This window comes from Chelon labrosus (assembly GCF_963514085.1).
Source record: "Chelon labrosus genome assembly, chromosome: 17".
NCBI lineage: Eukaryota > Metazoa > Chordata > Actinopteri > Mugiliformes > Mugilidae > Chelon > Chelon labrosus.
This window is the reverse complement of record NC_140350.1, coordinates 1,740,146-1,757,054: the sequence shown is the minus strand read 5'-3', so window position 1 is coordinate 1,757,054 and position 16,909 is coordinate 1,740,146. Positions and strand designations below refer to the sequence as shown.

General features: G+C 37.8%; 1 protein-coding gene across 1 annotated transcript in view; it reads right to left on the bottom strand.

Annotated features, from left to right (window-relative positions):
- LOC311502713 (ryanodine receptor 1-like) overlaps positions 1-16,909 on the bottom strand; it is a 44,457-nt gene that overhangs the window by 2,756 nt on the left and 24,792 nt on the right. The window contains exons 74-99 of the mRNA XM_084565056.1: positions 14,332-14,502; positions 14,157-14,216; positions 13,934-14,068; positions 13,291-13,403; positions 13,121-13,217; positions 12,935-13,044; positions 12,803-12,854; positions 12,617-12,709; positions 10,170-10,269; positions 10,007-10,086; positions 9,832-9,908; positions 9,655-9,728; positions 8,928-8,945; positions 6,998-7,078; positions 6,818-6,906; positions 6,347-6,475; positions 6,162-6,266; positions 3,233-3,314; positions 1,824-3,142; positions 1,655-1,737; positions 1,309-1,465; positions 1,098-1,184; positions 691-963; positions 431-561; positions 277-319; positions 64-197 (exon numbers count right to left, since the gene is read on the bottom strand). Coding sequence (XP_084421182.1) covers positions 64-197; positions 277-319; positions 431-561; positions 691-963; positions 1,098-1,184; positions 1,309-1,465; positions 1,655-1,737; positions 1,824-3,142; positions 3,233-3,314; positions 6,162-6,266; positions 6,347-6,475; positions 6,818-6,906; positions 6,998-7,078; positions 8,928-8,945; positions 9,655-9,728; positions 9,832-9,908; positions 10,007-10,086; positions 10,170-10,269; positions 12,617-12,709; positions 12,803-12,854; positions 12,935-13,044; positions 13,121-13,217; positions 13,291-13,403; positions 13,934-14,068; positions 14,157-14,216; positions 14,332-14,502 — 3,893 coding nt within the window. The remainder of the gene's footprint in view (positions 1-63; positions 198-276; positions 320-430; positions 562-690; positions 964-1,097; positions 1,185-1,308; positions 1,466-1,654; positions 1,738-1,823; positions 3,143-3,232; positions 3,315-6,161; positions 6,267-6,346; positions 6,476-6,817; positions 6,907-6,997; positions 7,079-8,927; positions 8,946-9,654; positions 9,729-9,831; positions 9,909-10,006; positions 10,087-10,169; positions 10,270-12,616; positions 12,710-12,802; positions 12,855-12,934; positions 13,045-13,120; positions 13,218-13,290; positions 13,404-13,933; positions 14,069-14,156; positions 14,217-14,331; positions 14,503-16,909) is intronic.

Here is a 16,909-nt window from a genome sequence, read left to right as displayed (position 1 = left end):
TACCCTTGGTTTGGGGGAATAATGTCTTCTACGCCTCACTGTACATCTCTGTTAAACATTTACCATGCAAACACAGAGTTGTCTGGTTCTTCTTGTTTCTTCTCATGTTGTTGACTCACATCCAGGGATGCTAAATCAACGCCAAGGAGTTCAGCAATTCTCTCTCTTCCATAAATGTCTCCGTATTTATCCAGAACCTGGACATTAACAATATGTTACACATTAAAGTGCTCTAATACGTCCATTATAAAACCATCAAAATTAAACCTAACTCACCTTTCGTTTGACAAATTTATCCCAATAGTTGTTTGGGAAAGAGCTGCGAAGAAAAGGGAAATGATTCATTAATTACATTAAGAAAAGCCTACTCATCTTAAAATATTATTTCAAAGCATCTGTTAGGAGAAAACTGTTTTCATTATCCACATACGGTGTATTCAGAACCAGTCTGTCCCACTGTCCCTTAATGTCATCATCCTCAGGCTGCTCAGTGATGTAGAGGCCATCAAACTCCAGCTTTCTTGCAAGTTCTTTTTCCCTTTTAAAGATCACCAGTGGAATCTGATCGAGACAATTGGAAATGCTGTTTACCGCTGTTCACTACATGTTAATGGAATACTGCATAATGCATTTTTTTTAATGTACTGGGATAAATGTGAAAAAAAGCACAAAATCGACAAAGTTATTTACCTTCAGACAGTTATAGCCTATGATACAGATGAATGAAATAACTGTGTGCAGTATGGCAATGAAGGCCATGGTGGGTTGCATGTATCCAGTGCTTTCCTCTAAATAGAAATAAACTTGAACATCTTCCTCATCCTCATCTCCTTCTTCATTCATGCCAGACCCCTCAGGTTCTTCCCCTGAGCCTTCAAACAATCCGGAGCCTTCAAACAGTCCGCTTCCTTCGGACAGTTCAGACCCTCCCATGTCATCGCCCTCAGGCGGGATTTCAGACACCTAAACAGACAAAACAACTCAGTACAGTGGAACTTAACAGAATACAAATGGTCAAATACAATACAAACAACAAAATAATACACCACCAGGTTAACACTGACTAATTGTTCAAACACATTTTACAAAGACTTTACCTTGTAGAACAGCAGAATGAAGTTCAGGGCAAATGCCAGGAACAGAGCCAGAAAACGCAGGTTGTAGAAGTTTCTGGAGAGGTAGTTCTAAAGAAGAATATCAAATGAATATTTTTCAGCTGATTTGTGAAGGTGTAGAGTGACACTAAAAAGCTAGCTAATCAGTTAGTTCAATAAGCTGTTAGGAAATAAATGCCATAGAGTACTTCACCATAAATTTATTTCTTTGGGTTTCCAGCTCTGTCCAGATTTGAAAACCTCTCCTTTTCAGCTTCTTTTCTTTTTTTGCCACTGATTTCCTTGGTTCACGAGTCTCTTCGTGCTCTTTGCTCTGGGATTCCTTCTCTGCTTTCTCTCCAGATTCAACACTGAAAACCAAACACAGTAGGGTTATTGTTATACATTAGCATTCACCAACATCAAAATCATGGTGTGTCAAGAATGTCGTCCATCTCGACTAGACAAGCCTCAAAAGTCTATGCAAATACAAATGTGATAAAGAGAAGACATGATGAGAGCTATTTAATGTAAACAAGAAAACAAATCAAGACTCTTACTCAGCCTTTTCAGGCTCTGGAGGAGGTTCCTCTACAGGAACAGGTTCAGGTGGTTTCTGGCTAGTATCAGCCTCTTCGGGGGGCTGTAATAAAATAAATAAATAATAAAAAAAACATCTACTGTCTTGATAAATTTGCTGTCTGGATAAAAAAAGGGGAAAAAATTCACCATTTTTCTCTTTGTTATGGGAGTTCCTTCAGGAGTTGGAGGTTCAACGGGTGCCTCTACACCCATGTCTCCAAGTCCACCTGGAGCATCAATACCTGGTATCCTCCCACCCTCTTTTTCCTGGCTATCCTCCTCTTCTTCTTCTCCACTCCCAGTCTCGCCAGTGTCTGTAACCCCTCCAGTGTCTTGTTCTTCCCCTGCCCTCTGTTCCCCTGGTCCGTCTCCATGTACATCATCTTGCGTTGGATCTGGCATGCTTGCCAGAATCTCAGTCACTGTGATATTTTTAGCTCCCTCCACCAAGCCACCTCCGAACAATGTTTGCCAGATGATCATAAAGAAGCCTTTGCACACATTGTAAATAAAGTGCAGTATACTCATAAGGATGGTCCAGACAAATGTGGACAGAGCAACTACAATCTCTTTGAATGTCATCCTCCTCACTCTGCGATACTGTCTGCGAAGATTACGGAATGTGAAAATGCCGAGGAAGCCTACCATGCTGTTTATAAACTCTGCAAAGGCAGAGGCTGATTCAGGCTGCCCTTCCTCCCCGTTAATGTCCTCATCTCCTCCGCTTGCTCCCCCACCTGGACCTCCTTCACCTCCACCTTCATCTACTTCGTCATCTTCTTCTCCCTTCTCCTCTTCCTCTTGCTCTGAAATTTGTGAGGCTATGTTCATCTCAAAAATGGTGTCCTCACAGAAGTTGACAAACATTTCCATTTTCTCAGATTCACCGCCCTCGTTGACAACATCGAAGATAAACTGTCGTTTGGACTCTCGTACTTGTGGCATCTCCCACTGTCTGCGGTTTACTTCACTGATCTCAAAGTAGATGCGTTCAATCTTTCTGCTGGCACCCATTATTTCAATACGGCCCAGGAATGGACGGAAATAGTTCAGCACACTTTCTGCTTGTTCCAGGAAGTTTTGTAGCCTGGTGTCATGTGGGACGTGTTCAGACAAGTTAGTGAGCAACACGGCGATGTTGAAGCCGATGTCTTTGGCAGGTTCCTGAAAGCGACTGGCAAACTCCTCATAGTTGATCATGTCATTCTCATCAGCTTCCGAGCAGGACAAAAGAAACTGGATCTCAGAAGGGGAGTACTGTTTCTGACTATCCATGGCCTTCTGGAAGTCCTTCTTAGAGATCAGCCCTCGAGGATCCGTGACGTAATCACGGAAAGCATCTGAAGCCACAATGTCTTTCAGTTTAAGGAACATGTCAAAGAACTTGAGTATCATCTCCACATTGCTAGAGGACTCTACCAACATGTCTACCATCTGGCGGGCAATGGTGCCATTAACCACGTTTCCTGAATAAAACAAAATTAAAATAAAAGGTTCTGAAAAGGATAAACAGATGAAAACTGTTGAAAACTACAACAATCAAAGTTCAATTTTACCCTCTAGTAGTGAAAGCAACATAACCACCATGTCTTTCTGTAGGTCAAGAAGCTCCTTCAGCAGACCAATCTGGCTGGAGTCCTACCATGAGAAGATGTAAAAGACCTTACAGTGATGACATCAGATTATTTAAAACACTAGAGAGACAGATCAAGTTTTATAGTGGCACAATAGTCACTGGTGAAGTTGAAAACTCAAATGAAACGTGTCAACCCAATTGTTATAATATGTAGTGTACATTCAAAATACTGTGTTTTGCATACAATCACATTCACAACAAAGATAGTGCTGCGAAAAGACGTTAATGAATCAAAACTTCATGCCGCTGAGAGAAAATATCTGTCCCAGCTTTACTGTGCTTTCAACATTTTTGTAATTTATTTATTTATTTATTTATTTATTATAATATTTTTTGATGTAAAGCATAGTCCTAGCTTAATGTCATGATGGATTTTTGGATATTGACTGAATCTTCATGACAGTGTGTATTAGCATTAATAGCTGAAGCTTCTATATACTATACATATAAAACATGTTATTAATGTTATGTTAATTCAAGCAACACAGATGCCACAAAAACAACACACCACAAATGAATAAATGACTGCAACAGAATCTGTGTCTCTGTTAAATGTGTGCACACAAAGTGGATGTCACATTAAAATGTAACACCAAATAATTTCATATTAAAGTGTGTAGTGTATACAGTGGATGTTAAAAGTCAGTCTCTCTCTCAGGAAGTTTTGTAGTCACCTGCTTGTTCTTACTGTCTGTACGGTCTAAACTTCTAATGCTGCATAGGAGAAGACTGGTGATTGCTTGGACGAGGCACAATACTTTTTAATCAGGAGGATATAATGACAGGATGAGGAGGATATAAAATGGTCCAACATGCATGAACAGGTGTGGGGAAAGGTTTAGATAATCTATATGTTGAAAAAATAATCATTTTTATAGATGAAAATAGGCTATGTCATATGTATGGCATATAAAATGTATTTAGATCGGTTATTGTATCACATTTTACTGAATACAGATAATGAAAGCAGTTAACTGTCTTTTCAGAACTGACATCATGTACTATAGCTACTCTAAAATAAAGCCTCTTGAGACAATATGGCTGTCCATAAATAATTTCTTAATTTGGTCAGATGACTTGGAGACATATGTGACTTCAAGGACTGAATAAGGTGCTAAAGTAACGGCTGTTTAAATCTGAACTTCTACCCTTTAGGAGCTTTGTTGAGGAAGATATTAAGCACAGCATCTCTAAAGGATTACCGGCTGTCACTAAGTCTTCTAGCTCTTATAGTTCTCTCTAAATAAAAACTCTAACTGTGACATTTTAAATCAGGTGTTCCAAACCTCATCTTTAAAAGTAGGTGAGTACAAAACAACCTGATAAGAGAAACCAACACTGAATAAAATAAAAACTAGTAAACACAATATCACATCAATAAATAAATAAATAAAATGGATACATACTTTACCCTGCATAGATCATGTGGAAGACAGTTTAAATAATAAATTATTCAGTTGTTAAACAGTTAAAACATTATTACATTTTCAAGTATATAATTGTGGATGACAAGACTTTCCTTTCAGTAAAACAATGTATGAATTTACTCACTAAATATCACTTGTTAACCGCTCTACTATGTCTAAAATATAATGCCGCATTAGCAGCACACAGGAAATGATTTTTTTTTGTTAGCCGCATCATATGTGTTAGAGTACATTAAACTGGGAATTTATGGATGTAATTATGGCTCGTCTCTTATCGCGAACGTATGATTAAAAGGGTTATGCATGCAAATACTGTGCTAATAATAAAGGTGCGTTATTAGCATCAGTCATCCACAGAGGATGATTGCACTATAGAGTGCAGAAAAGTCGTGTGAGTTCCCTCACAGTATTTTGACCTTTCATTTGCAGCACCTGTAGAACAAGTTGCACCCTGTAGTTCAAAATCAACGTGATTCGACAGTTTCAATCAGGTTGATTTGTTAATGCATTTTAAATTTTAATAATTATTTGTGTATATTTAACGCACAAAATGCAAATTGTATAGAAAAGTCTAGAAAGGGTTGTTTGATAATGTGTGTTTCATAAAATGCATAAAATACATGTTGAAGTTTTTTTTATTTATTTTAAAGTGTAGACAATCTGACTTGACACAGAAAGAAAAGTACTGTAGCAAGCGATACTATTTTGCCTGGCATAACCAGGCTCAGTTCTTATAAGGATATGAGAAGTATTGTGTTTTAACAGCTGGCTGACTTCCAGGCTAAACAATATTAACAATGAATCTAAACTATTTAAGTTTCCCTGAAAGGCATGACAGTGTCATGACATTCCTAACTTGACATGTTAAAATACCTTTTGTGGAAAAGATGACCACTAAAAAATAAAGCCCAATTTTGAGTTACAAATAGTGGAAATACTTGTCACTTTACACTAAATGTTATCATATCCATTAATGGATAATGTGGGCAGAGTCTTGACATCTATGAAATAAAAACATTTCAAGCTTGTTCACTATAGGCTTGGAAGCTTTTTATTTAATAGATGACTATAGGTTTTTATCACACACATGTAAGGAGCCATTGTATGTTATGTACCCAGTAGAGGTGAACTCCACAAAAATCTTTCTTAGTGCTTGATAATAATGGGGTGACTCTAAGTAAGTGCAAAATTTTCCATTACTTCAGATACCCATAAATATAACCACTGGAATCCAAAATGAAACATAAAATGAGCACCAATCTACAGATGGGGAAAAATTTCTTTAAAAGTTCAAACACCTTTTACTATACATTCTGCGAAGTATACACCTGGTGACCTGAGATAAAATTGACTTTGTGCCAATGGCAAATCAATAATTTCCATTTGGATGTGATGGGAGTTTATGAAATTATATGTGCGTACCTGTGCCAGCTTCATCATCATGTGGGCAAAGACGTGAAGAAACCCGACAATAGCATCCCATAGCCTGCTGTGAGCCAGAGACTGCTGGTTGCCAGTACATGGCCCCTGAAGAGAGAGTTGGTAGGTCACACATGATCAAACAAACAACCGACCTGCATGAAATGCATGGTTTGTTCAAGTTCTACCTGAATATATTCAGTTAGACTGTTGAAGATCTGTTTTGCCACTGTCATAGCTTTGGAGAAATTCTTTTTGCCTGGGTCATCGATGACGTCCTTGCCAGAGTAATACCAGTAGAAGTCACTGATCGACTCCTTGAGTGGGAAAAAAAGAGAGGAAAGTAGAGTATTTCTGTACCATACTGTGAATATACATTATGGTTGAAACAAGAGTTTTATTAGTGTAAAGAATATCTTCTTAATCAGTAAAAAATACTTTACAAAAGGGGTCTGAATCAGAGCATTTGGGAACCATTAGATGGCTAAAAACTGAAGGTAAATTTGGATGTGCACAATCAACCTGCTACACATTCAATAGCACATCCAATTACACATAGAGTTTTGGACATGATTATTATAATTTTACATTATAATATTATTATATTTTCTTAAGATAAACTACATGCATCTCCGGACTGAGTTACTGTCAAACTGCACCTGGAGTCGGAGAAGGTAATCTACAGTACAGATGATGATGTTGATGGTAGTTGTGCTGCCTGTCTGTGTCCGTAAGTAGTTCTGAAAATCTGGAGCAAAAATCAACATTTACAATTGACAGAGTTTGCTTTCAATGGAATTTATGACTGGTATGAATTCAATATTACTTTTGTTTCTCACCATTGTTGTGACCTTCACAAAGCAGCTGCAAGAAACGGAACAGGTCACAGGTAAACTCATCATCTGCCATCACTTTCTCATCTAAAAAAAAAAAAAACAAATAGATAAAATGAATCTAAGTGCTACATTAAAGCTCAGATCAGACTACACATTATGATAAAATTCCATACAGTACTGTAATTACAGTTCACCTGAGTATAAGTAGTTTGAGGATAATAAATTATATTATTCTCTCGACTTACCATCATCTCTAAATTAATTTTAGTATCAGTCACTGCAATAACCACCTCTCTGACCGAGTGTCACTTGTTAGAATAAATTATATTGTATAAATATTAATTGAAGAAATACATGTGATTGTGGTCTGACATACAATCTCACAAAAATCAAACAACATGAGACATCAGAATCACATGCATACACTTGATGTGAAAACGAGTTGCAGCGAACACCTGACATGGTAACAAACAGACATACAGTCACATTACCAACATGTATAAACTGAGCAGACAGTAATAATGCACTGCTGTACAGATAGAAACACAGAAATAAAGTTAAGTCATTGCAATAGTCAGGGGTGAACTGATTATCTGGAGTTTTATGCTGGAGTTTTCTAGTTGATGATCAATTGACCTTTGACCTTGTTTTATAAATTAAATAAACAGCTTAATGAGTACACAAGAGAAAATTTGGGATTTTTAAGTCTGTCATTCCATTTATAAAACTACTACACCACTTTAAAAATGTATACTGTTATACTAATATACTATCATTAGATGAGTTATGATTTTATTTTATACCATTATTATTATTATTATTATTTTTATATATATATATAATTACTTGATTTTCTTTTGGGGTTGTTTTTTAGCTCCCAGTCCATCACTGGCTGCAATTAATACACAACCACAGCACAGGCTCATGCAGCACATACCAAAGTTGCTCTAATGCAGCAGAGTTAAATGTCAGAGAGGTTGGGACATTGTCCATCAAAATGCCGAAGGGAATCCAACTCATAATAGAGTACATCAGAGAAGGGGACCACACATTCTTTAGTCATAGGAAAATTACAGTTTGATAAGCTCTGAGCTAATGACTTGTGCTTGGATGTGCGATGTATCCATTTCATCTTGTGAGGTGAAGAGTTTCTACACTCAAAGTTCTAGGAATATTCTTTCTAACCTGTGTCCTGTATACCTAGTGGTTTCAAACATTATGTGCATTAGTTATTAAGTTTAAAGGCCTATGCATAGGACTTAGTGATAACTACTGGTGAGGTAGCAGATTGTAACCAACTGAATGCACCTCCCTTCTTGCACCCTTTCCAAGTATGTAAGGTCATGCTGGCAGTGGCCTCTTGGTGAGTCTGTTCTGGGCTACTATAGAAAGACAGGTTAAACATGGCGGGCTCTGTGGAAGAGGATCAGCTTCCTATGTAGATAGCAAAGATTCATTCTAAGCTCAAATACACAACAATTCAAGATTACAGGAGAATGTATACTAATGAAAACATGATTAGGAATATTTGTGCTAATCGATCTCGATCTAAATCCTAGACCCTGGACTTTTAAGTTACAACACTTGTGACCATATTTCAAGATAACAAAAGATAGTCACATCTCAATAAATCATGTGACTAAAAAATGTGCAAGAAGTTATTAGGGTTGAGAAATGAGGAACTCTAATGTTTCACTCGCAGATTTAGTAGTTTTTCATGAACAGAAAAGACCAGATTCCATTCACAGCATTTTGAAATGAACAAGACATGTGATGAAGGGCAACAGCTATGAACGTGAAAGATGGACAGAGGCATCCAATCCTCTCTTGGAAGAACTTCAATGTTAGAGAAAGAAGTGATGGAGCAAGAGGGACAGGGGAGAAAAAGAGGAATGAGAGAACAGAAAGGCAGATGGAGAGAAACATGATTTACCCCGATCTAGGTTCAAGTCTGAGGACCATGAAAGGAGGGACAAGGGAGAGGTGGCAGTGATCGTGGGGAAGGGAGAGAGGATCAGTGTGTTGACAACAGAAGAGGACTAAGAGATGAGGAGGGGGAGATTAACAACATTCCATGGCAAATTCATTCAGGAAGAATTTCAAATTAACCTCAAGAATTAGGTGAAGTCCATTATGCATGTCAAACTACTAGACATACAAAGGTAAAAACCTGAACTAAACTAAGTTAAATTTCAATTCCTTACATTGAATTGTTAATAATACTTCATGTTAGGAAACTAAACATTCAATTAAATTAAAAATTTGAACAGTAATGTCTCAGTTGGACAGCCTTTAAAAGAAGATGATTTGATGAATAAATGTTCATTCATTAATTCACCTGGTAATGGTATAATTTGATACTAACTTATGTTTGAGTTGAATTGTTTCTGTAAATAACTTCAGCTTTGAATATATTTACTTCCTTGCCATACCATCTTCATTTATATTCCATCGTCAGAGATGCATTGTTGTGTTATCAGGTGGGTGAGGTAGGTATATTCAGCAATATAATCTGTACCTTTGGATGATGCAGATAATCTATAATAATATGCAGATAATCTATTAAATGATTAGGTTAAACACTGGATGCAATGTGATGCTTCCCTTACAGATGTTGGGTGTGAAAAGGTGAGGCAAAAAAGAACATTATGGAGACTTACTAGTGCCTTCCTCTGATACCATGCCCAGGCCCTCTGCCTTGTTCTGCCTCTCAAAGGCATTCAGATCCAGGACACTGCAAAGAATATAAAGACGTTTATTCTGCCACACTCCCCACTCTGCTATATTATACACGCCAAAGTTACTTTCTTATCAAAAGTAATTAATTGAAAACTGACCAGCAAGTCTGCATTAATGCCTGGACACTTAAAAAAAAGCCTACGTCCTTTTTGTCCTTCAAGTACTCCAACATTTTCTGACAAGAAAGAGGAAGTAATTCATAAAAAGTGTTCCTTTAAATTAAACTTAAATTCAATAGAATATAATGTAAATGGTTTGTTTGTGTCCACATACCCGCTGAACCTCACAGTTTCCACCATTAAGGATAGAAATACCCAGCTTGAGGGTTGTAGACACCATTGGGCCAGTCTCGCCTACAGAAAATAGGAAGGCATAAACACAGTGCAGGCAGGTTTGCAGGCAAAAGGTGTTGATAAAAGCTACGGAGCAAGACTACCTTTGCAGGCACTGATCATTTGCAGAACCATCTCTGCAGCGCCACGGTTATGCAGTCTGGACTGTTGGTACAGGAGCCTCTGTTTCTCCATTTCCTTTTCCTGTGATAGATGCAAACATTATGAGTATTTCATGGCGTTATATTTCACAAAGAGAACCTAAATTGATAGTATGGACTCTGTCAGGACAGATTTTTCAGGAAATATTCTGTTGATGTCCTGGAAAATACATGTTTAACATTCAAACGTCCATACTATCAATTTATACTCGCAGTTTCCATTTACATTCACTCATCTTTCACACGAGTCTCCTCAGTACTAACTAACTTACATTTTTTAACAGAAATGGTAACTGTACAATTATAATATACACATAATGAAATGAAAAGTCTGTTAATTGATTAATAATTACATATATCAACTATATTCTCGCATTTATATTATGGTTTGTTGCTGTTGATACAAAATCTGACTCTTGCACACATTCTGTCATTTCACTTTATTAGTCATGGAGTTGTTACACTACTTCTTCACGTTTGCTGGCTGAAGCAAGCGTTTGACTACAGGAAACAGCCCCATTGGCTTAGACTTTTAGCTGTACAGCTTACCAAAATATCTTTGTGCAGCAGCCCTGCAAAAATGATGCTTTGGACAAAAGCTGTAATCCCTCTCCATCAGAGATATTTTGCTGCTCACAGTAGTCTCCATTTGCTTCAGGAAATGCAGACTACTATGCTGTTGTTTGGCTCTAAATGTCATTTGTACCAATTTGTACTAACGCACAGTTATTTATTTATTGATAGTATTGAGCCAATTGGGAATTAAATGAAATTCAAGATGACAACAGATCTCATATGATTATCTCTGATCTCTGAATTTAGAGGATAAGTTGGCATTCCTCTGGCATTCTTCTGTTCGGACCGATATCACAAATGATCTTGTAGCATCCCGCATAAGTCTAGCCCCCCCTCCCATCCACAACCTCCCACCCACAGGCCCACAAGCTCCCGCCCACAAGCTCCCGCCCACAAGCTCCCACCCACAAGCTCCCACCCACAAGCTCCCACCCACCCCATATGCCTGGCCTTGCTCTACCCGCTATGTGTCATGCGGCTGGACCTCAAACTTACACTGTAGTCCCTGTCTGTCTAATAAGACCTTCATCTGCGTTTGTGCCCTATTTGAAGTATGTGGATTGTCTTTTAAATCTCCGACTATGTGTTTGAATACATAGCTTTTAATGTTCTACGCTGGCCTTCACTGTAGTCTGTCAGTATGCTATGTCAGTGGGGGAAGGAAACATTGATCAGTAGCATTCTGTTAATAAAGGCTGATGTTATGAAGGTGAGAAGAGTTACATGGAGAGATGGAAAAAAAGACAGAGAAAGACAGAGAAAGACAGAGAAAGACAGAAGAGACAGCTATATAAACTGGGAGGAATGACATCAATACTGGCTGAATCATATTTTCAACAGAAACTGGAATTTGCATGGCCTTTAAAAAAACATTGAATGTAATATTCATTGTTGTACCATGTCTAACACCCCAGTTTGATATGAGCCCTAGCGCATGTCTTAAAGGCATTTTTGCATTTATATTTTTTAGTAGTTTAAAGTGATAAGGCATGTTGACAAAGCACAAAAATGGTCTTGCTCAAACAAACTAAAATTGCACTTAAGTTATTTAGACCCAGTTGCTTCTAACAGTAAAGTCAGCACAAGGTATATCAATGAGTTCGTTGTCTGAGACTCGTAAACTGGACATGAGGAGTGTAGTAAAGATTCCTGCACAGAGACAGCTGGTGTTGTTCATCATAGTGACCCATAAAGTATAAAAAGCCCTGTGAGTCCGCCAGTAGAACGAGAGGAAATGCTTTGTGCTACATTTTTTACACCTCATTTGATTTGCTAACTTCGACCAAAAATGATTTGAATTGTCCATTAATATGACAATGTTAAAATGAAGATTATTAGATTATTATTAATGTCATGATTATTATTATCATTATTAGTGTTGATGTTAATATTATATTAATTTAATCTTGTTAGACCCAATCCAGATTTCAAGCAGTACAAGTGCCAACATTACCATCTTTTTTGTATGTAGCATCAACATTAAAGGCTGCATTGAATTGATTGCAGTGCTGTTTAAAATTCACTTTTTGTTGTATTGGAATATACATAGGATTAGCGTTATCATATAGTCATTTAGCCAATAAGAAAACATCTGGATTGGACCTTTGAGTTTCTAATTCAAGAAACTCTCGATGGATGAAGCATAACATACAAACACAGAGAGACAGCAGAGACAGAGCAGGGGTAATGAGACAAAACAAAGACAGAAAGAGAGATGTGGTTGTGAAATAATGTTCCGATGATGTGGTCACTCAATGCGTCGAGAGCTACCGCTCCACTGTGTTCCTGGTCCCTAGCCCCTGGCCGCCCATTACCAGTTCTGACTGTCGCACCTCAAAGGACATCTCATCCTCAGCCTTCTCCCCCATTTCCTCTCCTCCTTCTTCTTCCTCACCAATATGGCAACTCTAAAAAAATAAAGAGGAAATGATAAATACACTGCTTCAGAGTTTATGATACATATATGAAACCTCATCTCTTGGGCCTTTGTGATGGCTCACCTTTGCCATAATATCTGCATATGCCATATAAAGATGATCTGTGTCGAGTTTACTGAAATGGGAAGAAGAGAAGACAGTTGGTGGATTATGAATGACTTTCTGCATTACTCTGTAGCATCAGCTATATCTAACCTCTTTTCTGTTAGAGCTGTACGACTGAAATGCAGAATGAGCTGGTGGAGGGGATCTGGCTTTGTTTCCTTCTCCTCTTCTTCGTCTCCTTCCTCTTGCTCCATTGCTTTCTGGGATGTACAAAAAGTGGAAGAGTGAGTAGCTACTGGCAAAGGAAAAAAATCAGATTAAACAGATGTCACGCACGGATAAGTCATCAATCATCCTGTCTTCAAATGAGTAACCCTCGCTGTGAAGCCAGTTCCGTTTGTATCCTTCAAGGAACATGTTTGAAGCTCTGTGCCTGCAAAGAAAAAACAAGACAGGTTTATCTCACCTTTCACTGTCACATGACAGTTTTGCTATAGATCTCTCACCTTGGAATGTTGTACAGTGGTGTCATCCTAAAGCAAGCAACCACAGCCCTGCGTCTCTGTTTGGATAACAGTTTGTGCCACACCATTTTTTTGGATTTAAATGGATGCTCCGTCTATAAGAGAAGACATGGAGCTTATTGTATACAGCAGGAAAAGCTGTTTTTTTACAGTATGAGTTCTTTCAGCTTTTTAATTATAGGATTTTAACTTCAGCATCTCAGTCAGTGAACAGCAGTCAGTTGGACAGCATCAGTTTTAAGTACACTTAGTGTAACCAATTGCAGGTGGTTCATGCCCATAGCCAGCTAATGTCAGCAACTGTGCCTATTATTACTAGTCTTTTCACCAGCTTTCAGTTTTTTAGACTTTACAACCATTGAATGCATCCAAAATGTTTGTTTCACTCCAGCAGATGTCAGAGCTGGTTGAGCTTTTGATAATGTTTCTTGACATTACTTTCCAAGTATAACAAAATGTGTCTCATTGCACCTTTCTTTCAAGTACCCAGTGATATAAATTAGCAATGTTCATTTCAGACTACCATTTACTTTTCTTTGTAAACAGGTAACATGTACCATATGCAGTAAATCATTTCTGTTAGTGTTTCTCATACTTGAGGGTGGGAATTACCACCAGTACTTACCACTTCAAGGTGGTAAAGAACAGCAGAAACTTCCTGCACTCTCTTGACAACTTTCGATGGAGCATCAGCATCTTCAGCCTTCCCTGCCATCTCCTTGTACAGGGCCATCTGCCAGCGCATCGACGGGTTGTCCACCTTTCCACAACACATGGGATCACAGAGCTCTCTGATATGAGCTGTTACTGAATATATCTAACCCTTAATCACACTTCAGAAATAATACCTTGCCCTGAAGATGTAGGTTGTTCTGCAGGAACTCTCTTACTTCTTCGTCTGTGTCTCTCTGTAAAGTCAATACTGAGTTTTTCTCTTCTCTGTATTACAGTATTTAACATAACACAATTTGTGCAAAATTTAATTTACCACAATCAAAATCAAAGTCAGATTTAAAACAATACCAAAGAGTATCGAATCTTTGCCAAGTTGATAAGCTCCTGGTCAGCAGGAGAGCACATGTTGAGTCCTATGGGGAGCATCTTTTTCAAGGCAGCCACAATAAGTGAAGTCTGGACAGAGTAACGATCTCCTCGCTTCTTCTTCTTGGTACGTTCGGCATCGGAGCCTCCACCCTGCAAGAAGAGACAATAAACCAAAGAGCATTCACAGTATTTCGTAAAATGCTAGAGTTACGAAACCGTGGATAGAGACCCTTATTATCATTCTTTTGCTTGCAATGATACTGACAACACAAACTGTGTTTTACATAAACACCCGATATTGCAAAAATAAATCAGATACTAATAGTAAATAGTACGTAAAACCATAAGATGTGTGTGGATTCATTAAAATTCAAGATGTAACTGTATAATTACTTGCTATGGAGCACCGTCCTACCTTAGTGATAGCTGAGCATTATTAAGTGCTAAAAGCTGATTATTATGCAATAACAGCAGATTTCTCCATGTACAAATACACAGCTACATTCACTTCTTATTAAACATGTTACCAAATGTAGAATAAAAAGTTAAGTGCTTACCATTTAAACGTTAATTTCTGGTCACGGGTCCCTAAATATAAGTCATATACTGTATAAAGTCACTGTTTCTCTGAGCTCAGACTGGTAAGTAGAGGTGTAGTGAAAATATGAGGGCAAAGAGGAGGTAGAGCTGCCTTTGGGAAAGGAAGGCTGAAAGGGTCTTATAGAAAAGTAAAGTGAAATTGCATTTACAACATGCAACAGAATTTCTTTCATTCAAGTGAGTATTCATTCCATGAACAGGACAATTAGCTTAAACAAACTAGTTTTGTAAAAATGCAGCCCTTGGTGAAAGATTAAAATATTAGATGAAGTTAGAGAACAAAACGCTTGAAATAAGAGTTAGATCTAGTAGTTGTAGGATGTAAAATTCACACATCTACAGTAAAACCGTCTATGGGACATGTCCTTATTTGCATCCTGAACTCCTATTTTATCCTCCTAGAGTTCAGTCCTTCTGTTATCTGCTCTTTCTGGAGTCCTCCAAAATGTGCAAATGGATTTGAGAGCAAATACTTTAAATGCATTTTGTAACACAGTATGAATGTTTAGTCTATTAAATGCATGCTCTATGAATAGGTACTGTAACAGGGTGTTTCTATTTGAGTTATATAGGTGGAGACAGTAGGGGTTGATAGTAATGGACACCTCACAAAAACTGTTGACTGTGAAGTTACTGCACAAAAAAAAGTAACTCTAAGTAAACTCTTTGAAGTAAGATATACGGTATACATATTGCTGCTGGGAAGTACCTAAATGCAGTCCACTGCGGCTCAGCTTTATTTTGCAAAAATATTGACTAGATTTTAAAGTTAGGTCTGGTCGTTTATTGCCTGTATCAGAATAATTCAGACATAGATTTAGGTAACATAAGAATGAAATGGGAAAATAAATGATCTATATCCAATTAAATAACAAACACTATACAGTATGTGTGTATGTTATGGAAGAGTAGTTTAGAGGAAACAGGGTGCAAAGCATTTTGGGTAATATTACAGATAATAAGTGTGAATTAATGTATTGGTTAGGTTCATGAGCATTTCTAAAGAGAGAACCCAACGAATGTTTAAAGAAATCTGCTTTAATGACATTAAGCATCAAGCCATGTGTTAGTGTGGATACTCAGGACTACTAGTCGGACTAGAGGAACTATTATGTACCATAGCATTTTACGGGAGGAGAGAAGAAAGAGCACAGAGAAGACTAACGTCGTCGCCTACTAGCAAAAAGCTACATTACAAAAACCTACAGGTCAACCATTCTTCCACCAAAAGAAACAAAAGGCATACTAGAAGACTCCACTATGATCAAAAAGAGCAAACAGGATGATGGCACTGTGCTCTCACTGCCACCTTGGGCTTCGTGTAAAACCCAGTGCCATGAGCCCAACTCTATAGCTGAGTACTTTCATCAAGCGCCTCCAGACTCCCCCCCTCACACACTGGCAGGACTGGGGATGACCTGCAGATGCGGCCTCCACGTCTGTCCATTGATCCTTCATGAGTATAATGTGTGTATTATTCCCTAAACCCTATTTAAAACAACTGAACATATGTGTAATTTTGCACTGGTTAACAGCAATGTTGACCTAAAGTGAACAAATGCAGAAATTCTTATATTTTGGTATAGCAATATAAATAGATCAAACATCCTTCTCTTGTTCCATTGAAGAAGCTTCTGGCTAACAATTTTGAATTCTATTAATATGTACAGTATACATATTTACACCATAAACAAATTTGCAGCCGAGATCAACTGTTCTGAAAAGACAGAAACAAAGTGGTAGAAAATTAGCTCAGCATGTCCAGTTTCTTAGAGACTCATTAAGCCTGATTGAAAGGACTCTTCTCCGTTTACATGTGATAGAATGTAAAGTATTTATGTATAAACTGATACAACAGAAAAGGATCTGTTACCGGAATTAAGTACATTGTCTTGGGTCATGCCACTCTGAATAAAATGTGCAGGTCTTTCTCTGTGAGTTTTTGTGTGAATGATTG